This window comes from Mycena indigotica (assembly GCF_014461135.1).
Source record: "Mycena indigotica strain 171206Taipei chromosome Unknown Mind.scaff0011, whole genome shotgun sequence".
NCBI lineage: Eukaryota > Fungi > Basidiomycota > Agaricomycetes > Agaricales > Mycenaceae > Mycena > Mycena indigotica.
Window position 1 is genome coordinate 2,697,960 of NW_023503010.1, and position 22,351 is coordinate 2,720,310.

Genomic DNA, 22,351 nt, shown 5'->3' on the forward strand with positions numbered 1-22,351 from the left:
AATGCCGCTTAGAATCGCGACATCTCTGGCTGCCGCCGTTGCGTTGTTGCCTCTTGCCATCGCACAGTCTCCCCAATGGGGTCAATGTTTGTCTTTGCTTCTCACCGATAACTTAGGCTCACGGCGAAAGGTGGCGGGCAGACGTGGACAGGGCCAACGGTTCGAGACTTTGCAAGGTGCTCAGACAACAGCTCATAGGAAAATGTTACCAGACTTGCGTTACTGGCTCGACTTGTGTCTACCAGAATCCATACTACTCTCAATGTGCGTTTCATACTCAGTTTTCCAGCTTATTCGTAATAACTCTCTTCACAGGTTTGCCTGTATGTTCCTTGCAATTCCGATCCATTGTCCTTTATGGTCTATTAGTCTGGTTCAGGGACAACATCATCTGCTGTCGCTTCTGCAGCTCTTCCAACCGGTACATCCACCGCAAAATCCAACACCGTTGCGAAAACTTTGGGCGGGAAGCTTTACTTTGGCTCGTGGGTTATGTCATTCAGTTACCATTCCCCATCTCACTCTGTTCTCAGTGCCACTGACAACCCGGAGCTCTCTGACGCTACCTATGTCGCAAAACTCGGCGACAACACGCTGTTCGGGCAAATTACCCCAGGAAACAGCATGAAATGGGTTCGCTTGCTACTTGCTGGTCGAAGACAGTTGGCTGAGAAACCTTGTAGGATTCTACTGAACCTTCTCGAGGTACTACGCAACCTGCTGCAATTCTGTTGCTCATATCTATGTGAATCAGGGGTGTTCACGTTCACCAATGTCATATTTTGGCTCGAGATGGATCCACACTAACATTCAGGATTATAGGGCGATACTGTGACTTCCCTGGCCAAGAAAAACGGTCAGCTTATTCGTGGACACACTTGTGTTTGGTATAACCAACTGGCTGGATGGGTTACATCTGGCAACTTCAACGCATCTACCTTGACCAGTATTCTCCAAACCCACTGCAGCACTTTGGTACGATTATGATTTCGCTCTCATTTTTTCTCTGATACCTCTTATGTAGGTATCACATTGGGCAGGGCAAATTTACAGCTGGGACGTTGTTAATGGTCCGTCAAATATAAGACTCCCTAGTCTATCTCACCATTGACTCTCAGAACCCTTCAACGATGATGGAACGGTCAGAAGTTTCGTGTTCAGTTTGGCCGGCGGTACTGTCCCCAACCTGAACTACATCACTACTGCTCTTGTTGCTGCTCGTGCTGCTGACCCTAAAGCCAAACTTTACGTGCGTGGTTTACCACCTGCTCTCCTCCAGCCCTCATTCGTCCTCCAGATTAACGACTATAACATCGATTCCGCCGGCGCAAAGTCAACTGCCATGCAAAACCTCGTCAAGTCGCTCAAGGCTGCTGGCACACCTATTGATGGTATCGGCATCCAAGGACATCTCATCGTCGGGCAGGTGCCATCGAAAGCTGCGCTCATTGCGAACTACCAGGCCTTTACTGCGCTTGGCGTCGAAATCGCAATAACCGAATTAGATATCCGCATGACGCTTCCCGAAACGCCCGCGCTGAGAGCACAGCAACAGACCGACTACAACACGGTTGTGTCCGCGTGCAAGGCTGTCACCGGCTGCGTGGGTGTCACGATTTGGGATTACACCGACAAGGTTTTCCGCATTTCTTTTGGCTGCTGCTTATGGATTAACTTGTCTTTCAGTACTCTTGGGTGCCTGGCGTCTTCTCTGGACAAGGCGCCGCGCTACCATGGGATAATGTGAGACCCATCATGTTTTACTGGGCTTATTAGTTGTACTGATTGCATCCAGAACCTGGTCATCAAGCCTGCATATGACGGTAAATTGCTTTTCGGGTTGTTACTTGGTCTCATTGATGCTGTCAGGAATCATCGCTGGGTTTACAAATTGAGATTTAGGTTGTTGAGAGAAAAACAGACAGTCGTTTTTGTATCGGATGACTCATAAAATACTTCATTTGGGCCACTATTGTAAAACATGGAACCTTTCGTCAAACGTTTTTAAGGAATCTAGTTTGAATCATTAGATCATGATGTCGGATCAACACGACTCTTCTTCTTGTTCCATGGCGTCTTCAATACCGTGTTGCTCGAGATTGCAATGGACGTCGGTCTGGTTGTGAGTGCGCGCATCCTCAATGGCCCGCAGTGTCATCCGCCAAACCTTTCTCGATGGCTAAAGCAAGCACAATTTCAATCCTCTCAAGTCCCAAGCGCAACTTTCTTAACGGCAACACAATACGGCCCCCTCTGGTATGTAGACGCCCGAGTCGCTTTCCTGTCACTCTCGGCCTCCTTGCGAACTATGCTGCCCCCAAGATTCCCAGCGACTGATGCAGTATGGTCAACGCTGATTCTGACCTCAGGCTTGGGGATGCCCACCGTCTATTGTGAAGGCCCTCGGAGTCAGCTTCGTTCAGCTTTAGGCAATTACTGTCAACTCCAGCCAATACGCTCCTCGTTATATTCTTGAGACGCGGTCAACTCTATTCAAGTCAAGTTGTGTAGGATTCCGCCTGACCGACAGATTTCTCAGGCTATCCGGCATAGCCATCCGCTGCTTGGGTCCATGGAACATTACGAAAGTTCCCTCCAGTCAATGCAAACAAAGCGTTGTCACTCCTTTCCGTGACTCGGCTTTATAAGGTCCTGGCTCCTCCAATTGTCCCCCCACTACTCTCTACTCGCTCTCTCAATAGCTCTCTCAGCGCCCCAATCGTTACCAAGCACAACCACAAGGTATCTTTCCCTCACTTAATCAATCACGGTGGCACCCACTTATAACGTATAGAGAATGTCTCAGAACAAGCAAACTACCAGCAACAACAAAAAGACCACCGTGTCGGGCTCGGGCTCTTCGCTCAATGTTCCTGACATCAAGGTCTCTCAGCCGCGGTCTCGCGCCCCTACCCCGCGTTTCGAAAATACGGCTATTTTCTGTACCCGAACCCCAATCGACTTCGCCAATGGGATGAACGTGTCATCGTCCTCCTCTGCCAGGTCTCGCACTTCATCGGTGGGGACCCAATCATCCCGCGCCCGCACTGGGTCGTCTGTCTCGACTGCGCCAACCACTCCCCCCTTCGAGTTCCCAACCGAAAGCAAATCGCTCAGCCCTCCGACCCCGAAAGCAGAGTCTGTCAAGAAGTTGTCCGTCTCCTCGACCCAAAAGGCAACTGACACCAAGCTTAAATCACCCACCCCTCCCAAAAAAGAGTCCGTTTCTCGTCGTCGTTACGAATCCGCGAACAAGTCTTCGGTATCGCTGCGGGAGATGGGGCCAGGGTCGCCCAAACCGGCTCAGAAGTCCTCCTCGCCCACTGTGCCGTCTTCTGTAGATGCGGCGATGGGGCCAGGATCGTCAAAACCGGCTCAGAAGTCCTCTTCGCCCACTGTGCCATCTTCTCTCGATCCGGCTCCACTTCCCTCTAAAACCAAGTCGGCCGCTAGTCCTCGCGACAAGCCTTCGGTCTCGACACCACCTAATGCACCCACCTCGCCAGAACCGGCTCAACAGGCCTCATTGCCGGCTGAGGCACCCCCGGAAGACCAATCGCCACAAACGCCAACCACTCCTAAGCCTGTGCTCAAGGGTGTCTTGAAAAACAAGGCGAAATCCAGTGCGACATTGCACGTCCAATTCGTAGGCGACCTCAAGCCAGAGCCTCTTTCAAACCCTATCTTCATCCCGACTGTTGGCGAGGAGACGGATGCGGAAAAATACCCTTTCCTTGTCGACCCCTTCGACTTCTCTGGGCAGAACCAGCGCGAGCTCGAGGCGATGACACGGGAGTTTGTGAACAAACAAGTGGAAATGATGGAGGCCGCAAGCAAACCGAAGCCTAGGAAAGTGAAGAAGGTGGTGGTGGAGGGCCCGCCGCGGTCCGCCCAGCAACGCTATTACGACCTCCTCGCGAGTCAGGTCCCACATAATCACCCACACCGCGCAAAGCTCATTGCGGCAGCCAACAAGCCCTCGACGCTTGGTATTTCGCCTTACTATCTGCAGGCAAAGGCTGCCGCGAGCTCGGCATCCGTCTGGGTAGAGCCTGAGCTGCCGAGGCCCTACCGGAAGGACCGATGGGATTATCTCAACAAGAAGGAGGAGCCCGCGCCGGCCCCAGCCCCAGCACCAACGCGCTCGTTGTTCAAGCGCATTTTCAACAAAGTTAAACCCTGAATTGTACGATGTTTCTCTCGATTTCTCTTGGTCTTTTTCTTGGTACCATCATTTGCCCATGCACCTATGCCTATGCACTCTATGCCTTATGCTGTATGCTCTCTCCCTTATTGTGTACTTTTGTAGAACTTGCAACAATCCACTTTTTCTGAAACGGCGAAGAGCCCAAATTGTCTCCCACGGTCAGTGTAAAAAAATGAGGCGGTTGGACGGCTGATAGCGTTACATAAATCTGACACATTTTCTCTGAATTTTTCCCTTGGAACATGGACCACTATCATTCACGACCGATAAGTATAGCGCACCTCTGCAACAAGGTGTTGGCAATGAAGTTCTACGGATAAAAACAAATGCAATTCTAAAGAATGGAGTGATACGATCCTCATGAATTCATTCGTGCCGATAGTCCGGATTGCTCGAAACTGGTGGCGGTCTTGAGAGATCTGACTGGATGTCAATGTAATCCAGACTCTGACCTTGCTTTGACCTAGCCTACCGAATAAGATTTGCCCTTCCTCTTTTTCTGCTTATGCCCTTCGTTCGACACCGCTCGTGGCTTTGTACGTCATGGAGAGAAAGAGGGATATCAGCTTCGGAAGGCACTGCAAGTCGGATGAAAGGCATGTCCGGCTGCCATGATTAGCGCGAGCACTGGCCAACCGTCCTTTTTGCGACGATGGAAGTTGGGGTTGGATATGGGAATCGTCAGAGAATGTTTGAATGATGTCGAGCGAAAGCGATGGGATGAGGGTTGTAAACAAAGATGGTTGGCGTTACTCGACGTGGCTGGCTGGTGTTACGCTCTCTCTTCCGTCGTCGATGTCGGGCACTGGCCGGGCCCCTCCCCGCGGGCCTCGTGCTTTGCTGGCCGAGTCAGCGCGCGGTTCACTGCCAACAGGGCCCCGCAGTCTGTCCTTATACCAACCTGTAAATTAGCCTTTTTCCGGCCTCATTGTTGTTGCTCACTATAATAAATAGCCGAATGGCCATACACAACATATCCCGCGCCCACCCGTCGAGCCCCCACCACCAGCCCCGCCAACCGAGTCGATAGCTGGGCCCTCATCACGCCCAGCTGTGATGTTCGCGTTGTCAAAGGGGAAACCGCCTGGGCTGGCGGGATTCATGCCACGGACAGTCGCGTCGAAAAACAAACCCCAAGAACCCTCACAACCAACTCCAAAACCCCCACAACCAACCGAGCCGCCCCCACCACCCCCGCCTCCCTCAGAAATTCCTCCCCCCGCCTCCTCCCCCCACGGAAAAACCACCACCACCGCCCCCGCCAGATGACGCGCCCCCACCACTTCCCCCAGAGCCAGTGCATAAGCCATTTCAGATGACGTTAAAGCGAGCGGAAGTGAAAACGAATCCCTTATTTCACCCTTTGCCATCGCGGCCGACAGCGATCAAACCACCTGAATCCGTTCCACCACCGCCAAGCTCAAAACCTCCTTCACCTCCTCCCTTACCACCTCGAGTCTCTCCTCCCTTACCCCGCTCACCACCACCACTACTACCGTCACCTCCCAAATCCGACCCGAGACCAGTTGTCCCGCTTCCTCCCACGCCGTCGAGGACCAAGCTCACACTTCCTTCATCAAATAACGACCAGCCCGTAGCTTCATCTTCCAAAACCTTACTCCCAGACCCTCCCAAATCACCACCAAAGCCTGAAGTACCGCTATTACCTCCATTGCCTGAATGGCCGCCGCCTCGCAGCGAATTTCCGGCTTTGCGATCATTCCGCGTCCTGTTCGACCCTGTTATTGATGGTTTACAATCTATCCCTTCCTCGTCACGACATGGCAAGGAGAAAGACGCGAAAGAGTCTCCGGAGTACTGGCGTCGGATGATCGAGCATGTCCGTTCACGATGTACCCCCGAAGTGATTGCAGAGCGGATAAAGGGAAAGGGGAAAGGAAAAGAGATTCTTTATCGGTTTGAAGGCGAGGTTATTGGTGATGAAGAGGAGGAGCCCCCAGTGCGAGATCCTCGTCGGCTAGCTACCGCCAAGCCCCCTCGTCCACCGAGAGATGTATTCGGGATCATGTCTTATGAGGTGTGTGTCTAATTGATCCAAACATTCACTCGTTTGACTATGCAATAGTACGATTCCAACACACCGACTACACCTCCTACGACGGTCCTTCTCACCGGTTTCCCCCCACTAACACCAAACAAGACACTCCAATCTCATCTAACACAATATGGCACTATCGACCATTTCAGCCGTCAGATGGACTCCGTGACGGGTGCAACGTTGGGTGTGGTTTGTGTCCGGTTCAGGAAGGTCGAGGAAGCGAAGAAGTGTGTCGAGAAAGAGGACGGCGTTCCGAGTGGTAGTGGGCTAAACGTCAATGGATTGGGGGCAAGTCTTGTTGGTGAAGAGCGCAGAGCGGTGTTGGACCCTGAAGGGTTGATTCTGAAGGCGTATTTGAAGGAGATGGAGGAAAGGAGGAAAAAGGAACGGAAAGAGAAGGAGAAAGTCACTGAGAAGCCGCCACAGACGCCGTCAACAGCAACGATACAGCCACCGTCAACGCTACCAACGTCAGCCGCGTCTGCACAGCTACCACCTATACCTCCACCCCCAGTTGTTAATGGACTCCCAACTGCCCCCAAACCACTGCATCCTTCATTACCTCTGAACCCGATGTTGAACAAGAGTCAGCATGTCAACGGCTCCGCTCGGAGTGGGCCATGGTCCACGGCACGGCTTCCACAACGACCAATGAATTCGTGGAGACAAACAAACCGAAGTCCATCGCCACAGTTGGACGAGAAGGCCCGTGCTATGTTACAATCATCTTCACATTATGGTCGTGACAGGGATCGCGACCGAGATCGGGGGCGTGATTCGTGGCGGAGGGATAGAGACGAGAGGGAAAGACAGCGGGATTCTGAGCGGCAACGGCAGAGGGAACGAGAGAGGGAGGAAAGGGAGCGGAATCGGGAGCGAGAGAAAGAAAAGGAACGAGAAAAAGAAAGGGAAAGAGAGAAGGTGAAGGCTGATGTCCGAGCGGCGTTGAGCGAGAATGGTCAGGAGCATTTGCAGATAAAACTGCAGACTTCAACGGATGCGGTGCTTGATGATGATGTTGCGGAGTGGGTGAAGCAGTTCAAGGACGAGGTCGACAAGGTGCGTGTTGACGAGTTTGGTGTCTGTCTTGTTTGTCTGAGGCTGAAAGCAGATTCATCGCGATCACGAGTTCATATACATCACGTTCAAATTAGCCAAGACTGCGCGACGCGTCGAGCGTGTGCTGACCGGACAGTCTATTGGTTTCCAGACTGCGGTACTCAGTGTCCATGCGGCTCCTGCTCCTGAAGAGGAGTGGAAGGAGACCGACTTGCTGAGTAAAGCCCAGGAAATGGTGTTGAAAGAACTGAGCAAGGTCGTGCTCAAAGACATCGATGACCGCATTGTGGGACCGGAAGTGCGCAACGTGATGAACCAGTGGAAAGCGGACAAGGCTGCTGGAATTGCCACCAGTGTGGTCGACAAGGATGTGCCTGCGACACCGAAAGTGATGGACCTCAAATCACTGTCGTTCAAGAAGGCGCGTATTGTCGTTGTTGCTCAGCCCCAACCTGAGCCAGAACCGGAGCCAGAACCAGAACGGCCAAAGAAGAAGCGGAAGAAGGAAGTAGTCCTCAAGAAGCCAAAAAAGGTGGTGGTGGTTGTCGAATCAGAGGATGAAGAGAATCTTGTTGAGTCAGAGGACGAAACGGTCGATGTACCTCTGAAACGGCCACTTGCCGACGAGGTGATTTCAGAGGAACCTCTGAAGAAACGCATCAAACTTGATGTTGACAAGTCCAAGAAAAAGAAGGAGAAGGACAAACGGAGAGTGTCTGTGGACGATGTTGTCGTGCCTGAGGACATTGAGACATTCGAGCCTCCCGTTGTTGCCGACCTCCGACTTTCTGTCGAGCGAGAAATCTCTTCCATTGCGACCTCTCCATCTCCAATCGAAGAACCACCCGATGCGTTTGATGCTGGCTTATGTGAGGACGACGAGGACCTGTATTTCGCCAAACTTGTTCTTTCTGGCGCGGAGCCCACCGAATCAGCCTTCGACGAACTGCCTGTTCCCGACACAAATATTCGCAGGCATATGACTGGATCGGCGCGGTCGGAAGGGTTCTACAAGATCTCTCATGCCGAAAAGGTCGCCTATGTCCCACAATACCAGACACGTGCTGCAGAATCAGAGGCATCCAAAGTCGTTGTAAACGAACCGCCACCGCAACATGTCGAGTCGTCTCGGTCGAATCGTGCGAATGCCAGGAGACGGGCCCAGGGCTTGGAAGAGATCAATCAGGTCCAGAGGGCGGTTGCGCTGTCCAAGGGCGAGGCGGCCGCGTCAAACGAGGTGACGTTGACGTTCAAGTTCAATCAGCTGCAAACTCGCAAGAAACATCTGAGGTTTGCTCGCTCGCCAATTCACGACTGGGGACTGTATGCCATGGAAAAGATTTCACGAGGGGAGATGGTGATCGAATACGTCGGCGAGATTATACGGGCGCAAGTGGCGGAGAAGCGGGAGAAGGCGTATGAGCGGCAGGGTATCGGAAGCAGCTATCTGTTCAGGATTGACGAGGACTTGGTGGTGGATGCAACCAAGAAGGGCAACCTCGGACGACTGATCAATCACTCCTGCGACCCCAATTGTACCGCAAAAATCATCACGATCAACGGGGAGAAGAAGATTGTAATTTACGCCAAGCAGGATATTGAGCTTGGGGACGAGATCACCTACGGTGAGTCGTTTGATTCTTATGTCCCTCCTTGTTGCTTACGCTTGTGGCGCAGATTACCACTTTCCGTTCGAGCAAGACAAGATCCCGTGTCTGTGCGGATCGGCAAAGTGTCGCGGCTTTCTCAACTAGATCCATTTTTATTTTTTTTCGTCATCTCTTTTTTTTTTGGTCTCATACCCTCAACTGCATATTTGTTTTGTATCGTGTTCAATGTCAAGCACTTGCTTTCTGTCTCGAATTCTTGTGATGCTGCTCTGGACCACGAATCCAAGGTAATATTACAAAAGACAGCAATGGAACTTGGGACCAACAACTAGTTGGAATATTAATTGAATCTTGTTGTGAGGTTGTATTATCCTCGAGGCTTGAATTAGATAGGAAAAAATTTCAGTTATGTATGACTAAATTTCTAACAATCTGTAAACATATTCATACACAATTCCATCCTTTTCCTTACCATTGAAACTCAACATAAGTAGTGTCCCTACTTTCCAGCCTTGGTTCAAGTTTTAGTCGTAATATACAATTTCAGTAGGAAGAAGTCAGCTTGATTCTTTCACTAATGTAATGTGACTTGTTTGCAGTGTATTGAGTGAGGCAAAAAGGATAAGACCTGAAGTCCGACTCAGAGCTACTGCATTTGCTTGTGAGTAAAATGGCTGGGGGTATACAGCCAGACAGAGTCTCCCGCAGAGGACTCAGCTCTGTTAAGGTTACAGATGGGGATGCGACAAAGTGGAGATGATGCAAGTTAGAGTCAAGATACAAAGAAGGTCATGTTCGGAGCTAGGTATGTACTTGAAGTTTGGCTATTGTATCGTACTCAAGTAGCTGTTTTAAGGGATCAGTAGGCAAGTCCGATAGGTGTTGCAACCAACGAGCGGCCGTTATGGATAAGAAGTGATGTCAGCTCCGAGTCTGATCCAGGTTCTTGGACCAACCAAAGTCTGCTATCACCTCTACTAATTTCTCTCCCTCAGCCGCGTCTTAGCTCAGCTGGGAGAGCAGCAGACTGAAGCATTCGGTTGCTATCTGAAGGTCCCGTGTTCAAGCCACGGAGATGCCATTACTTTTGCATGTTTTGGGTCTTTGTGTTGGTCCATGCATATGCTCAGCCTCTTTCCCACAAAAGACTGTACTACCCCCCACAAAAGACTGTACAAGCACACGTAGCTTAATTGAACCTGTTTCGAAGAACTGCTTCTTAACTCGACTCAAGTGGAATGACTCGTTTTGACGACCAGTGATTACGTCACGCATACTTCAAAAAGTCGATCGCACTTCACCATCCCCACCATGACGCTTGATATCCTGCAGTTTATCGACACGAAGGGGGGGAATTCCGAGGAGATCCGTGAATCTCAGCGGAAACGTGGACACTCTGTCGAGCTGGTGGATGAGGTTGTGCAGATGTATCAGGATTGGGTGAAGAGTGCATCGCGTCGTTCGGTGCGCGAGTGACAGTGCTGACGAGCGCCAAAACAGTGGACTTCGAGGCCAACAATGTGGCGAAGGAGGTGAACGCGGTACAAAAGCAGATTGGGCTAAAGAAAAAGGCTGGTGGTGTGGTTAATCTATGCGAAAAATGCTGACTGTCTGTGGAGGCGAAGGAGAATGCTGATGACTTGCTGGCGTCAAAGAAAGAGCTCGATGCTAAGGTGGAGACACTGCGGAAGGCCTCGAAGGAGCATGAGGCGACAATGAGACAGAAGGCGAGCACGATTGGGAATATCGTTGGCAAGGATGTACCCGTCAGCCAAACTGAAGTGAGTATTTTTCATTTTATTCAGCTTAGGCCAATTCTTTCGACAAGGACGACAATGTTACACTCCGTACATGGCATCCAGCACAAGAAGAGGCTGAGCCTCCAGTCCGAACAGACATTATGCCCCACCACGAAGTTCTCCTCCGATTAGATGCGATGGACCTCGATCGCGGCGCAAAAATCGCTGGCCACCGTGGTTATTTCTTGACAAACGATGGCATTGACCTGAATCATGCCCTGATCGCCTATGGACTCGACTTTCTGCGGGACAGAGGCTACAAGAAGATACAGCCACCGTTTATGATGAACAAAGACCAGATGGCAAAGACAGCGCAGCTGGATCAGTTTGACGAGGAGCTTTATAAGGTGCAAAACTCGCAAAATGCAAGATCCTTCGCTGATTCCCTGTTAGGTCATTGCCTCGGACGACGAGAAGTATCTGATCGCCACTTCTGAGCAACCCATCTCTGCCTTCCATTCGGAAGAGTGGTTCGAGCAACCCGAGGTCCAACTCCCGATAAAATATGCGGGCTACTCCACGTGCTTCAGGAAAGAGGCGGGCTCTGCGGGGCGAGACATGTGGGGCATTTTCCGTGTCCACCAGTTTGAGAAGATCGAGCAGTTCCTCATCACGGACCCCAGCAAAAGCTGGGAGGCATTCGACAATATGATCGCCAATAGCGAGGCGTTCTACCAGAGCCTGGGATTGCGGTATCGCGTTGTTGCGATCGTTTCTGGCACCCTGAATCTCGCTGCGGCACAAAAATACGACTTGGAAGCGTGGTTCCCTTTCCAGCGTGCACATAAAGAGCTTGTTTCGTGCTCCAACTGCACCGATTACCGTGCGTGTCGCTTCTGCCCATTGGCTTTCTTGACATCATTCCAGAGAGTCGAAGACTAGAGGTCAGGTGTGGGGTCAAGACCAAAGACCAGGCACGCAAAGTCTACGTCCATATGCTTAACGGGACGCTTTGTGCCACCGAGCGAGCGCTGTGCTGTCTCGTCGAAAACTACCAAACAACCGAGGTTCGTGGCTCATTACTGGCTTTTCCCGCTAATTGATCCCACGACGCGTAGGGTTTGGTGATTCCGGAAGTTCTTCGGCCGTATATGCGTGGTCGCGACTTTTTGCCATTTGTGAAGGAGCTGCCGAAGGGCATGCAGCAGAAAAAGCAGAGTTAGTTGGTGTAAGTATTCTTATCATTGTTGTATGGCTACGTAGAAAACTTGACCAAGTGTTTGTAACCTATGGAGCACAGCTGGATATCAGAGGTTACTCTTCTCCATATCGTTCAATGAAAGGGCATCGTGAATTCCGGTGCAACAAAAGACAAAAGCAACCATTCTGCAATTTACGCCATTATACTGGCAAACGTGCCACAAAAAAAAAATGTCTCCTCACTGCAAAACATTGAGTTGGAAATGCCAAGATCGCATAATAATTGGCACTGACGCAAAGAGCCACAAATTTTGGGGGTTGTTGTACGCCTCCAGAGTGTAAGGGAAACGGACTGTGCAATTGCTGGCGTATCACATGGCTGTCGTTAACATCACCCACATTGCGGCAACTCGGAAACATATGTGGTGTGGTTACGTAAGCACAATACTTCTTACAAGAGCCAACAACCTCAAAACTTCCCTTGAGCATTCCTTAAGCGGTCCTAGGCTCCTCCGCCAGTACCACAAGCTGTCTAATTTCTTTTTTGTGAACCCCCTCTTCATCAGCTGACTAGGCATGTGCTGTAACTGCAAAGCCCATATTACCGCATATTACTCGAGAGTCGAGGGCACATAATCAGCTTGGTGAGTGGCGAGCAGTTCCTTCAACTCACGCATCTAACTGTAGTTGTTGCACAACAGAAGCTGATCCCGCACATTTTCATATTCTTCTATTCCAACTCTATCGACATCATACCTGCTGCTTTTCTCCCTCAGGATACCATGGTCTATCGTACACTGGAGTCACCAGCTCATAGCGGAACATCCGCTCGAAGTACTTGGGTCCCTTCCGCTTGAATTCGACGTCATCGGGAGGCAGGGCGTTAATCCGCTCAGTCTGCATCTTCGCTGCATTTCGCGCCTGTTGTCGCGCTGCCTCTTTTGCACAACGTTCTTCCGCCTCCGTGGCATCCTGCGCGTTGCGATAAAACCAAGGGTGGTTGTAGTCTTTTGGAATGTCGGTGCTTTCTCTGTGGGCCCCTTGTCGCGCGGCTACTCCGGGGGCACACCCTCGGGGAAGTCGTCCATTGTTCGAGGTGGGGGAGAGAACATTTGTGGATCGGCTGGCACCGCCATTCCCATAGACATTTGCTGGGGCGTAGCGTGAATGATACAGGCTCGGGTGGACGTCAAACGACCCCACGGACCGGGAGCGACGCTTCAGCGTCTTTTCGGTTTCGATGGAGGAAGTATCTGGATCGATCTCCTTCTTGGCCTTGAAGAGACGCCAGAACGGGCCTTTTTTCGTCGACGGAGGGTTTTTGGCGTCGTTAGACGGATCCACGAGCGTTGTGCTCGAACTCGTGCGACTACGGGAGCCAGAGCTTGCCGTATATGGGTGCAAAAAGTTATTGTTGTTGGGTGGCAACGGGGCCGTGGGGGTGGCATAATGCGAGCGGTGGGTCGAGGAAGTCCGACTACGAGATGTGGACCTAGAATTCCAAGAGGTACTGGAATCTTTCCGATAACGGGAGCCAAAAGACGTAGGCGGGTATTGCTCAGGTTGGGTCATTCTAAAGGGTTGATCTCAATGCATATCCATGGCTGATAGCATGAAGAAATCGAAGTACCTTCAACTTGTTAGTGTGGTGTCAGGCGGGGGATACTTTCACTGAAATAGAGAAACCTTTATAACACTACCTTTCCCGGCCGGTCCTGTCCAAAGGTTCAAAGCGTGAACAGCTTGCAAAGCTCACAGAAATTGACCGTACTTGAAGTTGGCGCTTTGATTATATTGCGTTGGTCTGATCATCGTAATCGTATGCGTAGGGGTGTCAAGTCCGGTCTTTAGTTGACTACCTACATAACCCACCAACGACTATGGACAACTTGGAAGCGAGGGTAGAACAGCTTCGCTGACCGGGACGATTCATTTATTGAGGTAAGAATTGGTGTCGAGTTGTTGTTGGTCGTCATTGTCCAAGAAAGACCACTTTTCGGGCTTGGCGGCACTGCATAGTTTGGTTTTGACACGATCGCCAACTGTGATGTGCGCCGGTCCCCGGATGCTTTTCGACTTAACGGTACATCTTTAGCTGCTATACCGCTACCAGACACTCAAGCCAGGTGTCGACGCGGTGCGATTGCCATGATATGTGGAATACGCTTGAGCTTATCTAAGGTAACGAGTCGTAAGTAATCTGAGCAGATTCAAAATCTAGCCAAGCTCTTCGGTCGCAACACCAAATGATGGAATGTCAAACGGTAAGTACTTGCGCCGTTTTTTTCCCTTATAAGCACGATGTGGTGCGCCGGATCCCTCTGCCGGGTTGCCCACATACGTTCGCTTTCTTCTTCTTCTTTCTTCCGTTTACTCTTCCCTTTCTTCGCCATGGTTTTAATTCTTGCTTCCCTTCTGCTTTTATCCGCGACGACAAGCTCGGTTATTGCTTTGCCCGCTGCTGTCAAGACTAGCAAATCGACTGGCACTAATGCGCCCACCATCAAAGAGCTTCTTCCGAGCTCAAAAGCCCTTGCGTCGTGGACGACGCTGGCTGGGGCACCCGGTGCACTCCCCCTATCCGACGCGACGCTCAAGTCGTTCAACATCATGAGCGGAGTTACCCACCCAGTGACAAAAGCCCCAGACGGGACGCTTGCGATGCAAGCGACATACCCAAAGGGCTCATTCAATCCCTCTCACCAGCCCCGCGGGGGCTTCTCCTTCTACGCGCCAGGACCGGACAAAGTCGATTTGACCACTGCACGCGAAGCCTTGTTTGGCTACTCGATCATGTTTCCGAAGGGATTCCAGTTTAACAAGGGCGGGAAACTTCCCGGACTGTGTGAGTGACATTCTGCTTACCTTTCCATCTAACAAAAAGATGAAGACGGGGGAGACGATCCCAAGACTGCGCTCGGCTGCTCGGGCGGTCGCAGAGACACAAGCTGCTTCTCCGCTAGGTTGATGTTCCGCGCTGATGGGGCTGGCGAGCTTTACACATACATCCCCGACCCATCCTTTGGCCCGCAATTCGCAGCCAACAAAAAGATGTGCGACATCCCCAACTCGCACTGTAACGCCAAATTCGGCAACTCGATTTCGCGTGGCGCGTTCAAGTTCACTCCGGGTCAATGGACTACAGTCAGCGAACGCGTTAAGCTGAACACTGTGGGCAAGTCGGATGGCGCCATCGAAATCTTTGTGGGTGGCAAGAGTGTCATCAACGCAACGAATCTTGTTATTCGGGACAGCGACAAGGGACGGATTAGGGGAATGCAAATGGAGACATTCTTTGGTGGGGGGACCAAGGACTGGGCATCGCCGGTTGACCAGAAGGCCTTCTTTGCGGATTTCTCAGCAGCTATTTTGAAGAAGTTGTGAATATAATTTTTTTCTTTATGGACAGAACACGATAGCCCGTCACCTTCTGGGCACGGCATACGGCAACAACGTCAAGAACAATCGCCAGCTCCCGTCTTGGAACACCATTGGACGGACCCCTCCCCATTGGCGAAACATACCAAGCACATCTATCCTTCTAAATGAGCGCGTTGAGATGTCCCTTAGCTCGTATGCGTCATCTGCCCGCCGATATGCAGCAGTTTTGAGTGTGACAAGCGGTTTCGGGTTAATCGGGGAAGAAGATTGGCGGATGAGGGTAATGTCGGCGTTGGTCAACGGGGCCTGGAAGTAATCGCGGACCGCATCGAGGAGCTCGAGGATTTTGACTGAACCCGAGGCTTTTTCGATGATAATGGGGCCCCAGACCTCCATCCAGTAGCCAAGAATCGCAGCACTTCCCGCACTACTTTCTGGGTCGGCACACACCCAAACTGTCGATGCATCCGGAAAGACAACGGCTTCGCTGATGGATTTCCCTAACTTCTTGAAGATTCCCCGGCCCGTAAAAAGTCGCGCTTGTTCAGGCGCATGCAACAGATCCCACTGAAGCACCGGAAGAGTCGGGTTCATTGGATTGAGAATGAGGTTTGGGTGGACGTGAAGAGGTACTGGTGTGCCAAAGGGTTGGGGCGGGAATGTGCCGGGAACCCAAGCGTTGGTTTCGGCTGGGAGGGTGACATGGCCTGAATCGAGAGGAGTCATGGGAGTTGTTGGCCAGACTGGTGTCGTTGCTGGAGTCGGTTGGTCATGGTGGTGCCCCAGAACATGCTCTCGCCATCCCAGCGCAGAGGGAGCACTAAGTGAGATGCCTGGCAGTGGGCGACTGGGCATGTTGACGAGGTATGGAGATGGTGTTGTGGGTTCGAGCGGAGCCCGAACTGGTGGTACTATAAAAGCATCAAAATCAGACGTAAGAGAACATGCTTTTCAAGCGCACCAAAAGGAAAGTCCGCGTATCTAGTATATCTGACGGAATGGGGGGTCGGCAGGCGTCTGCGGCGTTGCGGGTCGTTCATTTTGGAGCGCTCAGTGAGGCAGGGAAAGTCGTGGATCGATGGAAACCGTTAGAATAAGCCCCAGACAGCTTATAACAGCGCATGTTGTCCCAAAAAAGTGGTCGAGAACAAGAACAACAACGCCACACTACATAATCGATGGCCGGTGTGTGGGTCCCAATTTGATTCCCGGAAAAAACTTGATTGGTTGCAAGTTGTGGGCGCCTATTCACAAAAAGCCATCATTATTCGAGGGTGTAGCAGCAGGTCCTAGACCTGAATGGATTGGGTTTGAACGTGGCCGTCGAAGACAACGTGGCGGTTGTGTAAGAGCCAATTAAGAAGTTTCGAACAAGGCTCGGTGTCATACATATACAGATACGATAATTCCACGTTGGAAGGCCATGAGCGAGTTGGACTCGCCTGTTGAGTGGTCGTCGAAGTACGAGACTTTGCACGTTGACTAGCAACCACTGGCAAAAGTGTTTAGCAAGAAATGGGTAAACACGCTCAACAAATTAGATCCAACAAGCATTAACGTTTCGTGTACAAGGGAGTAGCGATGGGAGGGATACACTGGGTGGTAGTCGTAAGTAAACAAGAGCAGAGCAATAAGTAAATCAAGCGGAAAAGTAGAAGCTTTCCGAGGTATATCCTCCATCCTCCACCGAAATAGACAATAATTCACGCATCACTTGTTGGTACCTCGTCCGAAACCGCTTCGACGGGGTCTTCGGCTTCTTTGGGAGCAGGCCTGGTCTTTGCCTTGGATTTGGCACTTGAACGAGGTTTCGTAGCCTTTGGCTTGGACTGTGGCTCGTCAACGACTGCAGGAGACGCGTCTTGTGGTTCATGAGAAGTGGGTGCATCAAGGTCGCCATCGTCATCCACAACGGGAGCTGGTGACTCTGCCGACGCGTTTTCTTGGTCGACGGTAGCGGGAGGGGGAGTGGAGGCGGTGGATAAATGATCCGCGTCAAGTTCCCCATCTTTCTCCTCAGGAAGGGGCACACTTTCAGGCTTGGGTTTGTCGTCGAGTTCGACCTCTTCAACACCCTGAGTGACCTCTTTCACATCTTTCGTCTCCGGAACCGGTGTACCGTCAGTTGTGGCGGGAGTATCGACCCCATTGCTGGTCGTTTCGCCGCGAGCCTTTTTCTGGCGCGCTTGCTCCTCCTCGTCAAGGTCGTCATCCACAATTCGGCGCTTCTTTCCAACCTGAGGGGCATTGGAGGTGGCTGTGGTTATTGAGAAAGGATTTGGTGAGAGGTAAACTGACACGCACCATCTTCGTCCCAAGGACGATCAGGTCGTGGAATGACCGAGCCAGAGAACCGACGAAGGAGGCTGAACATGACCGGTAAGAGAGGCGAGGAGCAGCGAAAGGAGGCCTTTTGCAATTTGAAGATGGTTGGGGTCACTGGCAAATGCTCCAAGACCACGTGTCAATCTGGACGTCTGTCGAGGACTCGACATGAACTGAGGATGTTGTCGAAGGTGGCATTCAGGTTGTAAGAAATACAAAGATCGAGTACGGAGGTGTAGAGCAAAAAGAATAGATAAGGAAAAGATAGCTAATGTAAAAAGAAAGGGATTTCTATCCAAAGAAACCGAATAATCTTTACGGTAGATTCGGTTTCTGCGACTCCCACAGGGAAGACCGACTCGTGGCCGTTACGGATGAGTCAATGGCAGTAATAGGCTGCTTTGGGCGAGCGAGCGCTTAGCTGCGAGCCAAGATCCTAGCATTGAAACGGAAGAAACACGACAACATCGCAACGAGAATGCACGAGGTTGTTGCGTCCTGCAGACCGATTCAGCACCGTGCATAGTCCTTTTGTTCTCGATAAATGAAGTAACAAGCGGTGAAAGAACGATGAATGGATGGATTGGAGGAGAAGAACAAGGATTGGTCACAAAAGTCACAACGTCTCAACCCTCCCTTGGACGACCATGTCGTTCCACACACCACCCTCGACTCCGACGCCGCACAGACTACAGCGTCGTGGTCGAGGGTCTCCTGCAACTCCTTCCTCCGCCCGCTTCAGCCACCTGCTGTCCTCAGTCCTCGGGTCTCCATTCGTCACCACAACCGACCTTGTTGACCTCGTAGACGGAGAGAACACAACTGTACCTCACTCAGACACGGTCACACGTCCCCCTTCCCCAGATCACGGCTTCGAAGTTATTCAGCATGAAGATAGTGACGAAGAATGGTCATTCAGACGCTCGCCATTCCGTTCCATCCTTCCTCGCCTTTGGGATGTTCTTTCGACTTCGCCCCCACGAAGGCCCTCGCCTTTCTCTTACTCTTCTAGCAGCAGCTCTATTTGGACCTCGAAACCGATCGACTACTCCCAATTACCACCTCTCGATGGTGAAGAAGGCGAGCTTATCGACGACGAAGCTTGTTTTTTCTGTCCGCCAGTCAGAGCCGTAACTGGAATCGGTAATTAGAGCATAACCTTTACTTGAATAACCACTGAGACTGATGCATATCGTGACAGACATCCTCTCTTTACTCCCGCCCGAGCTTGCACTTCACACTCTTTCCCTCCTTGCGCCAACACGGCCTGACCCTCATTCTCCTGCATCCACTGTCCTTGCGGACATTCCAGATCATGTCATCCAGGCCAACTCGGCTCTTACAAGTCTACTCGCTTGTCGCAGTGTCTCACGCAAGTGGGCCCGTTTTGCGAACGACAACTCTGTGTGGCGGTCTCTTTATACTGCCAGATGGGGCACTCCTCCAACTCTTTCACCATCATTATCTCCATATACACCTCCTCCAACCCCTTCGCGGCGGAATAGCACAATGCCCGATATTCGGATGAAGAAATTGCCCGCATTACCACCTGGAGAGTCTGTCTTTCCCGCTCCTCTCGCACTGGACTTTTCCAGGTTATATCGGGCCCGATTGGAGCTTGATCGTCGGTGGGAAGGCTTACACGACGAGCAATGGAGTCCGCGGCCAATGGCGCTTGCGGGTCACACAGATAGTGTCTACTGTCTCGAGTTCTCTCGCACACACATCATCACTGGCTCCCGCGACCGCAGTGTCAAAGTATGGTCGCTTACTTCGGGTCGTCTTCTTGGTACTTTTAAGGGTCAACACAAGGGCAGTGTTCTCTGTCTCAAATTCGAGCTTGAGGAGACACATCCGGCTACTGGTGGGCTCCGAGGGTTCCTCGTAACTGGCAGCTCTGACTGCAATGTATGTGTTTGGGACCTATGGACAGAACATGGTGGCGAAGATGCTCAAGTCTTCGGCGAGGTTAGGGCGGTGTTGCGTGGCCATGGCGGAGGCGTCCTTGACTTGAGGATCGACCAAAAGTGGATCGTCAGTTGTGCGAAGGATGCTGCTATTCGGGTCTGGTCGAGGGAAAGCCTGGATCTGCATCGCACCCTTCGCGGACATGAGGGTCCGGTCAACGCTGTGGGGTTGCAAAGCGGGTGCGTTCATTTGTTTTTATGATCATCAGTTCTTACTTATCAGCAAAAGTGCTTACTCTGAAGAGAGCTCACAGCACGATGGTCGTATCGTCAGTGCAAGCGGGGATGGCAAAATGATTCTATGGGACATTGCTAGCGGGGAACGAGTTCGCACATTTGAGGGTCATGATCGTGGGTTAGCATGCATCGAGTTCAAGGTGAGGTCTCTCTCTGGGGTCAACTTGTCATATTAATATCCTTAGGGTGACCTGATAATCTCTGGTTCAAATGACTGCAAGATTAAGATCTGGAGTGCTTCGAGTGGAGCATGTCTACGTACTCTTGTTGGCCACGAAGGCTTGGTTCGAGCACTGTCTTGTGACCCTCAGAATGGCCGTCTGGTCAGTGTCAGCTATGACCGCAGCGTGCGAGTTTGGGATCTTGGGACTGGCCGAGCTATCAGAGTCGTGCGAGACAGTCATACGAGCCATATTTTTGATGTCAAGTTTGATTCAAGACGGATTGTGAGGTAGGTTTGGCAGTTACTTCGATGACTTGGTTATCAACTTGTTGCAGCACTTCTCACGACCGCAAAATTGTCGTTCTCGACTTTTCGCTTGGTTTAGGCGTCAATCCGGCGCTCTTCGTTTGACGTTTTGCTTTTAACTTATCTTTATACAAGCCGACTCGGCGGTATGTACTACCATTCGCGCATATACTTGCATACCCTCCTTGGACCATCGTGTAAATAGCTTATAACCCAGACAAGACTGTACATTAGCCATTTTCCTTCTATGTAGCGGTTCCTGAAATCCAGACAAGATGATAAGATAAGCACCCCTGCCTAGAAATTCGAGCATTGGAAAACAGGTTCATGGATTGAAATGACCCCCGACGCAAACCGGTGTTTAGTTCCAGGGATTTTCAATCCAACTTATCCAATGGTAACTGTTTGTAACCAGGGATTATTTCAACATCTCATTGTGGCTCCAAACGCGGAAACATCTAGTGCTTGGGTATACCTCTTACTTCAAATGATGTTCAGCTGAGATAAGGCTTAGTATATATTCATGCAAGAGCTTCGAGTTTCGAAGAAGACCCAGCCTTCAGCCCATGCGCATGAAACAATCCTTTGGGCTCTTCTCGTTTGCCTCTGCTGTCATACCGGTTCTCGCTGGGACCTATTCGCGCACTCAGAAGATCGTTGGAACTGACTTCTACAAAGCATTTGAATTCGAAGCCATTGACGAGCCTACACATGGCAGAGTGTACCTATTTGTTCGGTCTATTCATTTGCGATTACTGACACATTGTAGTAACTATGTCGATAGAGCCACGGCGGAGGCTCAGAACCTAACATTCGCCTCAGCGGACAAGTTTGTCCTTCGTGCAGATGCCACAACAGTGATCAGTGACGGTAGTCACGTGGGAAGGAACTCGGTTCGCATCAGAACAACCAGGACATACACCACCCATGTTGCCGTCTTCGATATTCAGCATATGCCTCAAGGCTGCGGGTACGTTGTGTTTGATTGCAAGTGTACCCACTAGCAGTCACTCATATGTTTGGAAGAACATGGCCAGCCGTTTGGGAAACTGACGAGGACAACTGGCCGAAAGGCGTAAGTATGCTTCTTTGCATTGGTTCTTGGGCTTCTAATGACGCTCTTCAGGGCGAAATAGACATTGTTGAGGTGACGTTGTGTCTCTAGATTATCTTATCGAGGCCTCAATTTCATCAGGGTGTCAACGACCAAGCTTCCAATGAAATCACGCTGCACACAACTCCAGGTTGCACAATGCCCGCATCTCGAGACCAAACCGGGTGCGGAACTGTATATACGGGATTTCCGGCAGCTAACCGACCAATAGGACAAGTCTTAACCTAAACTGCGACTCGGAAACGCCTGAAAACAACAACGTCGGCTGCGGGGTAAATGAGGACCTCCCGGCCAGTTATGGCCCCAAATTTAACGCCAATGGTGGCGGTTGGTATGCAGTCGAAAGAACGAACACATTCATCAAGGTAACCTTATTCAATAGTTCTCAAATTCAGCGCTGATCATAAGGAAAGGTGTGGTTCTGGCCGAGGTCCGCTGGAAATGCCAAGGTCCCTACTGACGTTGCCCAAGGCGGCTCAAGCGTGGATACATCTACCTGGGTATACCTTTTGCTTCAAATGATGTTGTTCCCGTCTAACCGATCCAATAGGGAACACCCACTGCCAACTTTCCCTCCACAAGCTGCAATATTCCGAAATTTTTCTCCCCCCACAACATCATCATCAATCTTACCTTATGTTCGTGTCCAGTCTGTCATCATGCTTCGAAGTTGCTCAACCGTATTATCTTCCAGGTGGTGACTGGGCCGGATCTGTTTACCCAACATCGGGATGCCCGGGGACCTGCGACAGTTGGTCGAATCGTTTCGCTACTACTTCCTACTAACACAAGACTAGATTTCGTCGACAAAAATCCCAGCGCACTAGTGGAAGCGTATTTCGAGTTCAACTCCATCAATGTTTACACTGAAGGAAGTAGACGGCGTCATCATGCGACTCACAGGGCTAGAATAGATCACTCATGGCCGCATAAATGATCAAAAGGCCTGCGTGGAAAGGCTTCTGGACCTCGAACTCATCGCTG

At 51.1% G+C, this 22,351-nt stretch overlaps 7 protein-coding genes across 7 annotated transcripts; 5 read left to right on the plus strand and 2 right to left on the minus strand.

The window, feature by feature from the left end:
• Position 1: 1 nt before the first annotated feature.
• MIND_01192100 (Beta-xylanase) lies at positions 2-1,895 on the plus strand (the record flags this gene model as incomplete). The annotated part of the gene is made up of 15 exons (XM_037368432.1): positions 2-86; positions 131-159; positions 213-264; positions 316-323; positions 370-485; positions 534-633; positions 684-705; positions 755-774; positions 823-975; positions 1,025-1,070; positions 1,119-1,249; positions 1,298-1,636; positions 1,687-1,743; positions 1,796-1,823; positions 1,870-1,895. The coding sequence occupies 15 exons, from the start codon at positions 2-4 to the stop codon at positions 1,893-1,895; spliced, it is 1,212 nt and encodes a 403-aa protein (XP_037215358.1).
• A 2,923-nt stretch (positions 1,896-4,818) lies between these two features.
• On the plus strand, positions 4,819-9,079 carry MIND_01192200 (uncharacterized protein; the record flags this gene model as incomplete). Its single annotated transcript, XM_037368433.1, has 6 exons — positions 4,819-5,110; positions 5,162-5,265; positions 5,322-6,245; positions 6,294-7,325; positions 7,378-8,950; positions 9,003-9,079. 6 exons carry the CDS (start codon positions 4,819-4,821, stop codon positions 9,077-9,079), a joined length of 4,002 nt encoding a protein of 1,333 aa, XP_037215359.1.
• A 1,167-nt stretch (positions 9,080-10,246) lies between these two features.
• Positions 10,247-11,897, plus strand: MIND_01192300 (Serine-tRNA ligase; the record flags this gene model as incomplete). Its single annotated transcript, XM_037368434.1, has 7 exons — positions 10,247-10,382; positions 10,436-10,518; positions 10,555-10,716; positions 10,746-11,081; positions 11,128-11,557; positions 11,602-11,741; positions 11,793-11,897. 7 exons carry the CDS (start codon positions 10,247-10,249, stop codon positions 11,895-11,897), a joined length of 1,392 nt encoding a protein of 463 aa, XP_037215360.1.
• Positions 11,898-14,265: 2,368 nt separating this feature from the next.
• On the plus strand, positions 14,266-15,258 carry MIND_01192400 (uncharacterized protein; the record flags this gene model as incomplete). Its single annotated transcript, XM_037368435.1, has 2 exons — positions 14,266-14,719; positions 14,765-15,258. The coding sequence occupies 2 exons, from the start codon at positions 14,266-14,268 to the stop codon at positions 15,256-15,258; spliced, it is 948 nt and encodes a 315-aa protein (XP_037215361.1).
• Positions 15,259-15,297: 39 nt separating this feature from the next.
• MIND_01192500 (uncharacterized protein) lies at positions 15,298-16,295 on the minus strand (the record flags this gene model as incomplete). Its single annotated transcript, XM_037368436.1, has 2 exons — positions 15,298-16,166; positions 16,217-16,295. The coding sequence occupies 2 exons, from the start codon at positions 16,293-16,295 to the stop codon at positions 15,298-15,300; spliced, it is 948 nt and encodes a 315-aa protein (XP_037215362.1).
• A 663-nt stretch (positions 16,296-16,958) lies between these two features.
• Positions 16,959-17,629, minus strand: MIND_01192600 (uncharacterized protein; the record flags this gene model as incomplete). Its single annotated transcript, XM_037368437.1, has 2 exons — positions 16,959-17,512; positions 17,560-17,629. 2 exons carry the CDS (start codon positions 17,627-17,629, stop codon positions 16,959-16,961), a joined length of 624 nt encoding a protein of 207 aa, XP_037215363.1.
• A 550-nt stretch (positions 17,630-18,179) lies between these two features.
• Positions 18,180-20,358, plus strand: MIND_01192700 (WD-REPEATS-REGION domain-containing protein; the record flags this gene model as incomplete). Its single annotated transcript, XM_037368438.1, has 5 exons — positions 18,180-18,723; positions 18,782-19,727; positions 19,777-19,924; positions 19,970-20,235; positions 20,283-20,358. Exons 1-5 carry the CDS (start codon positions 18,228-18,230, stop codon positions 20,356-20,358), a joined length of 1,932 nt encoding a protein of 643 aa, XP_037215364.1. The 5' UTR covers positions 18,180-18,227.
• Between the last annotated feature and the right edge of the window lie 1,993 nt (positions 20,359-22,351).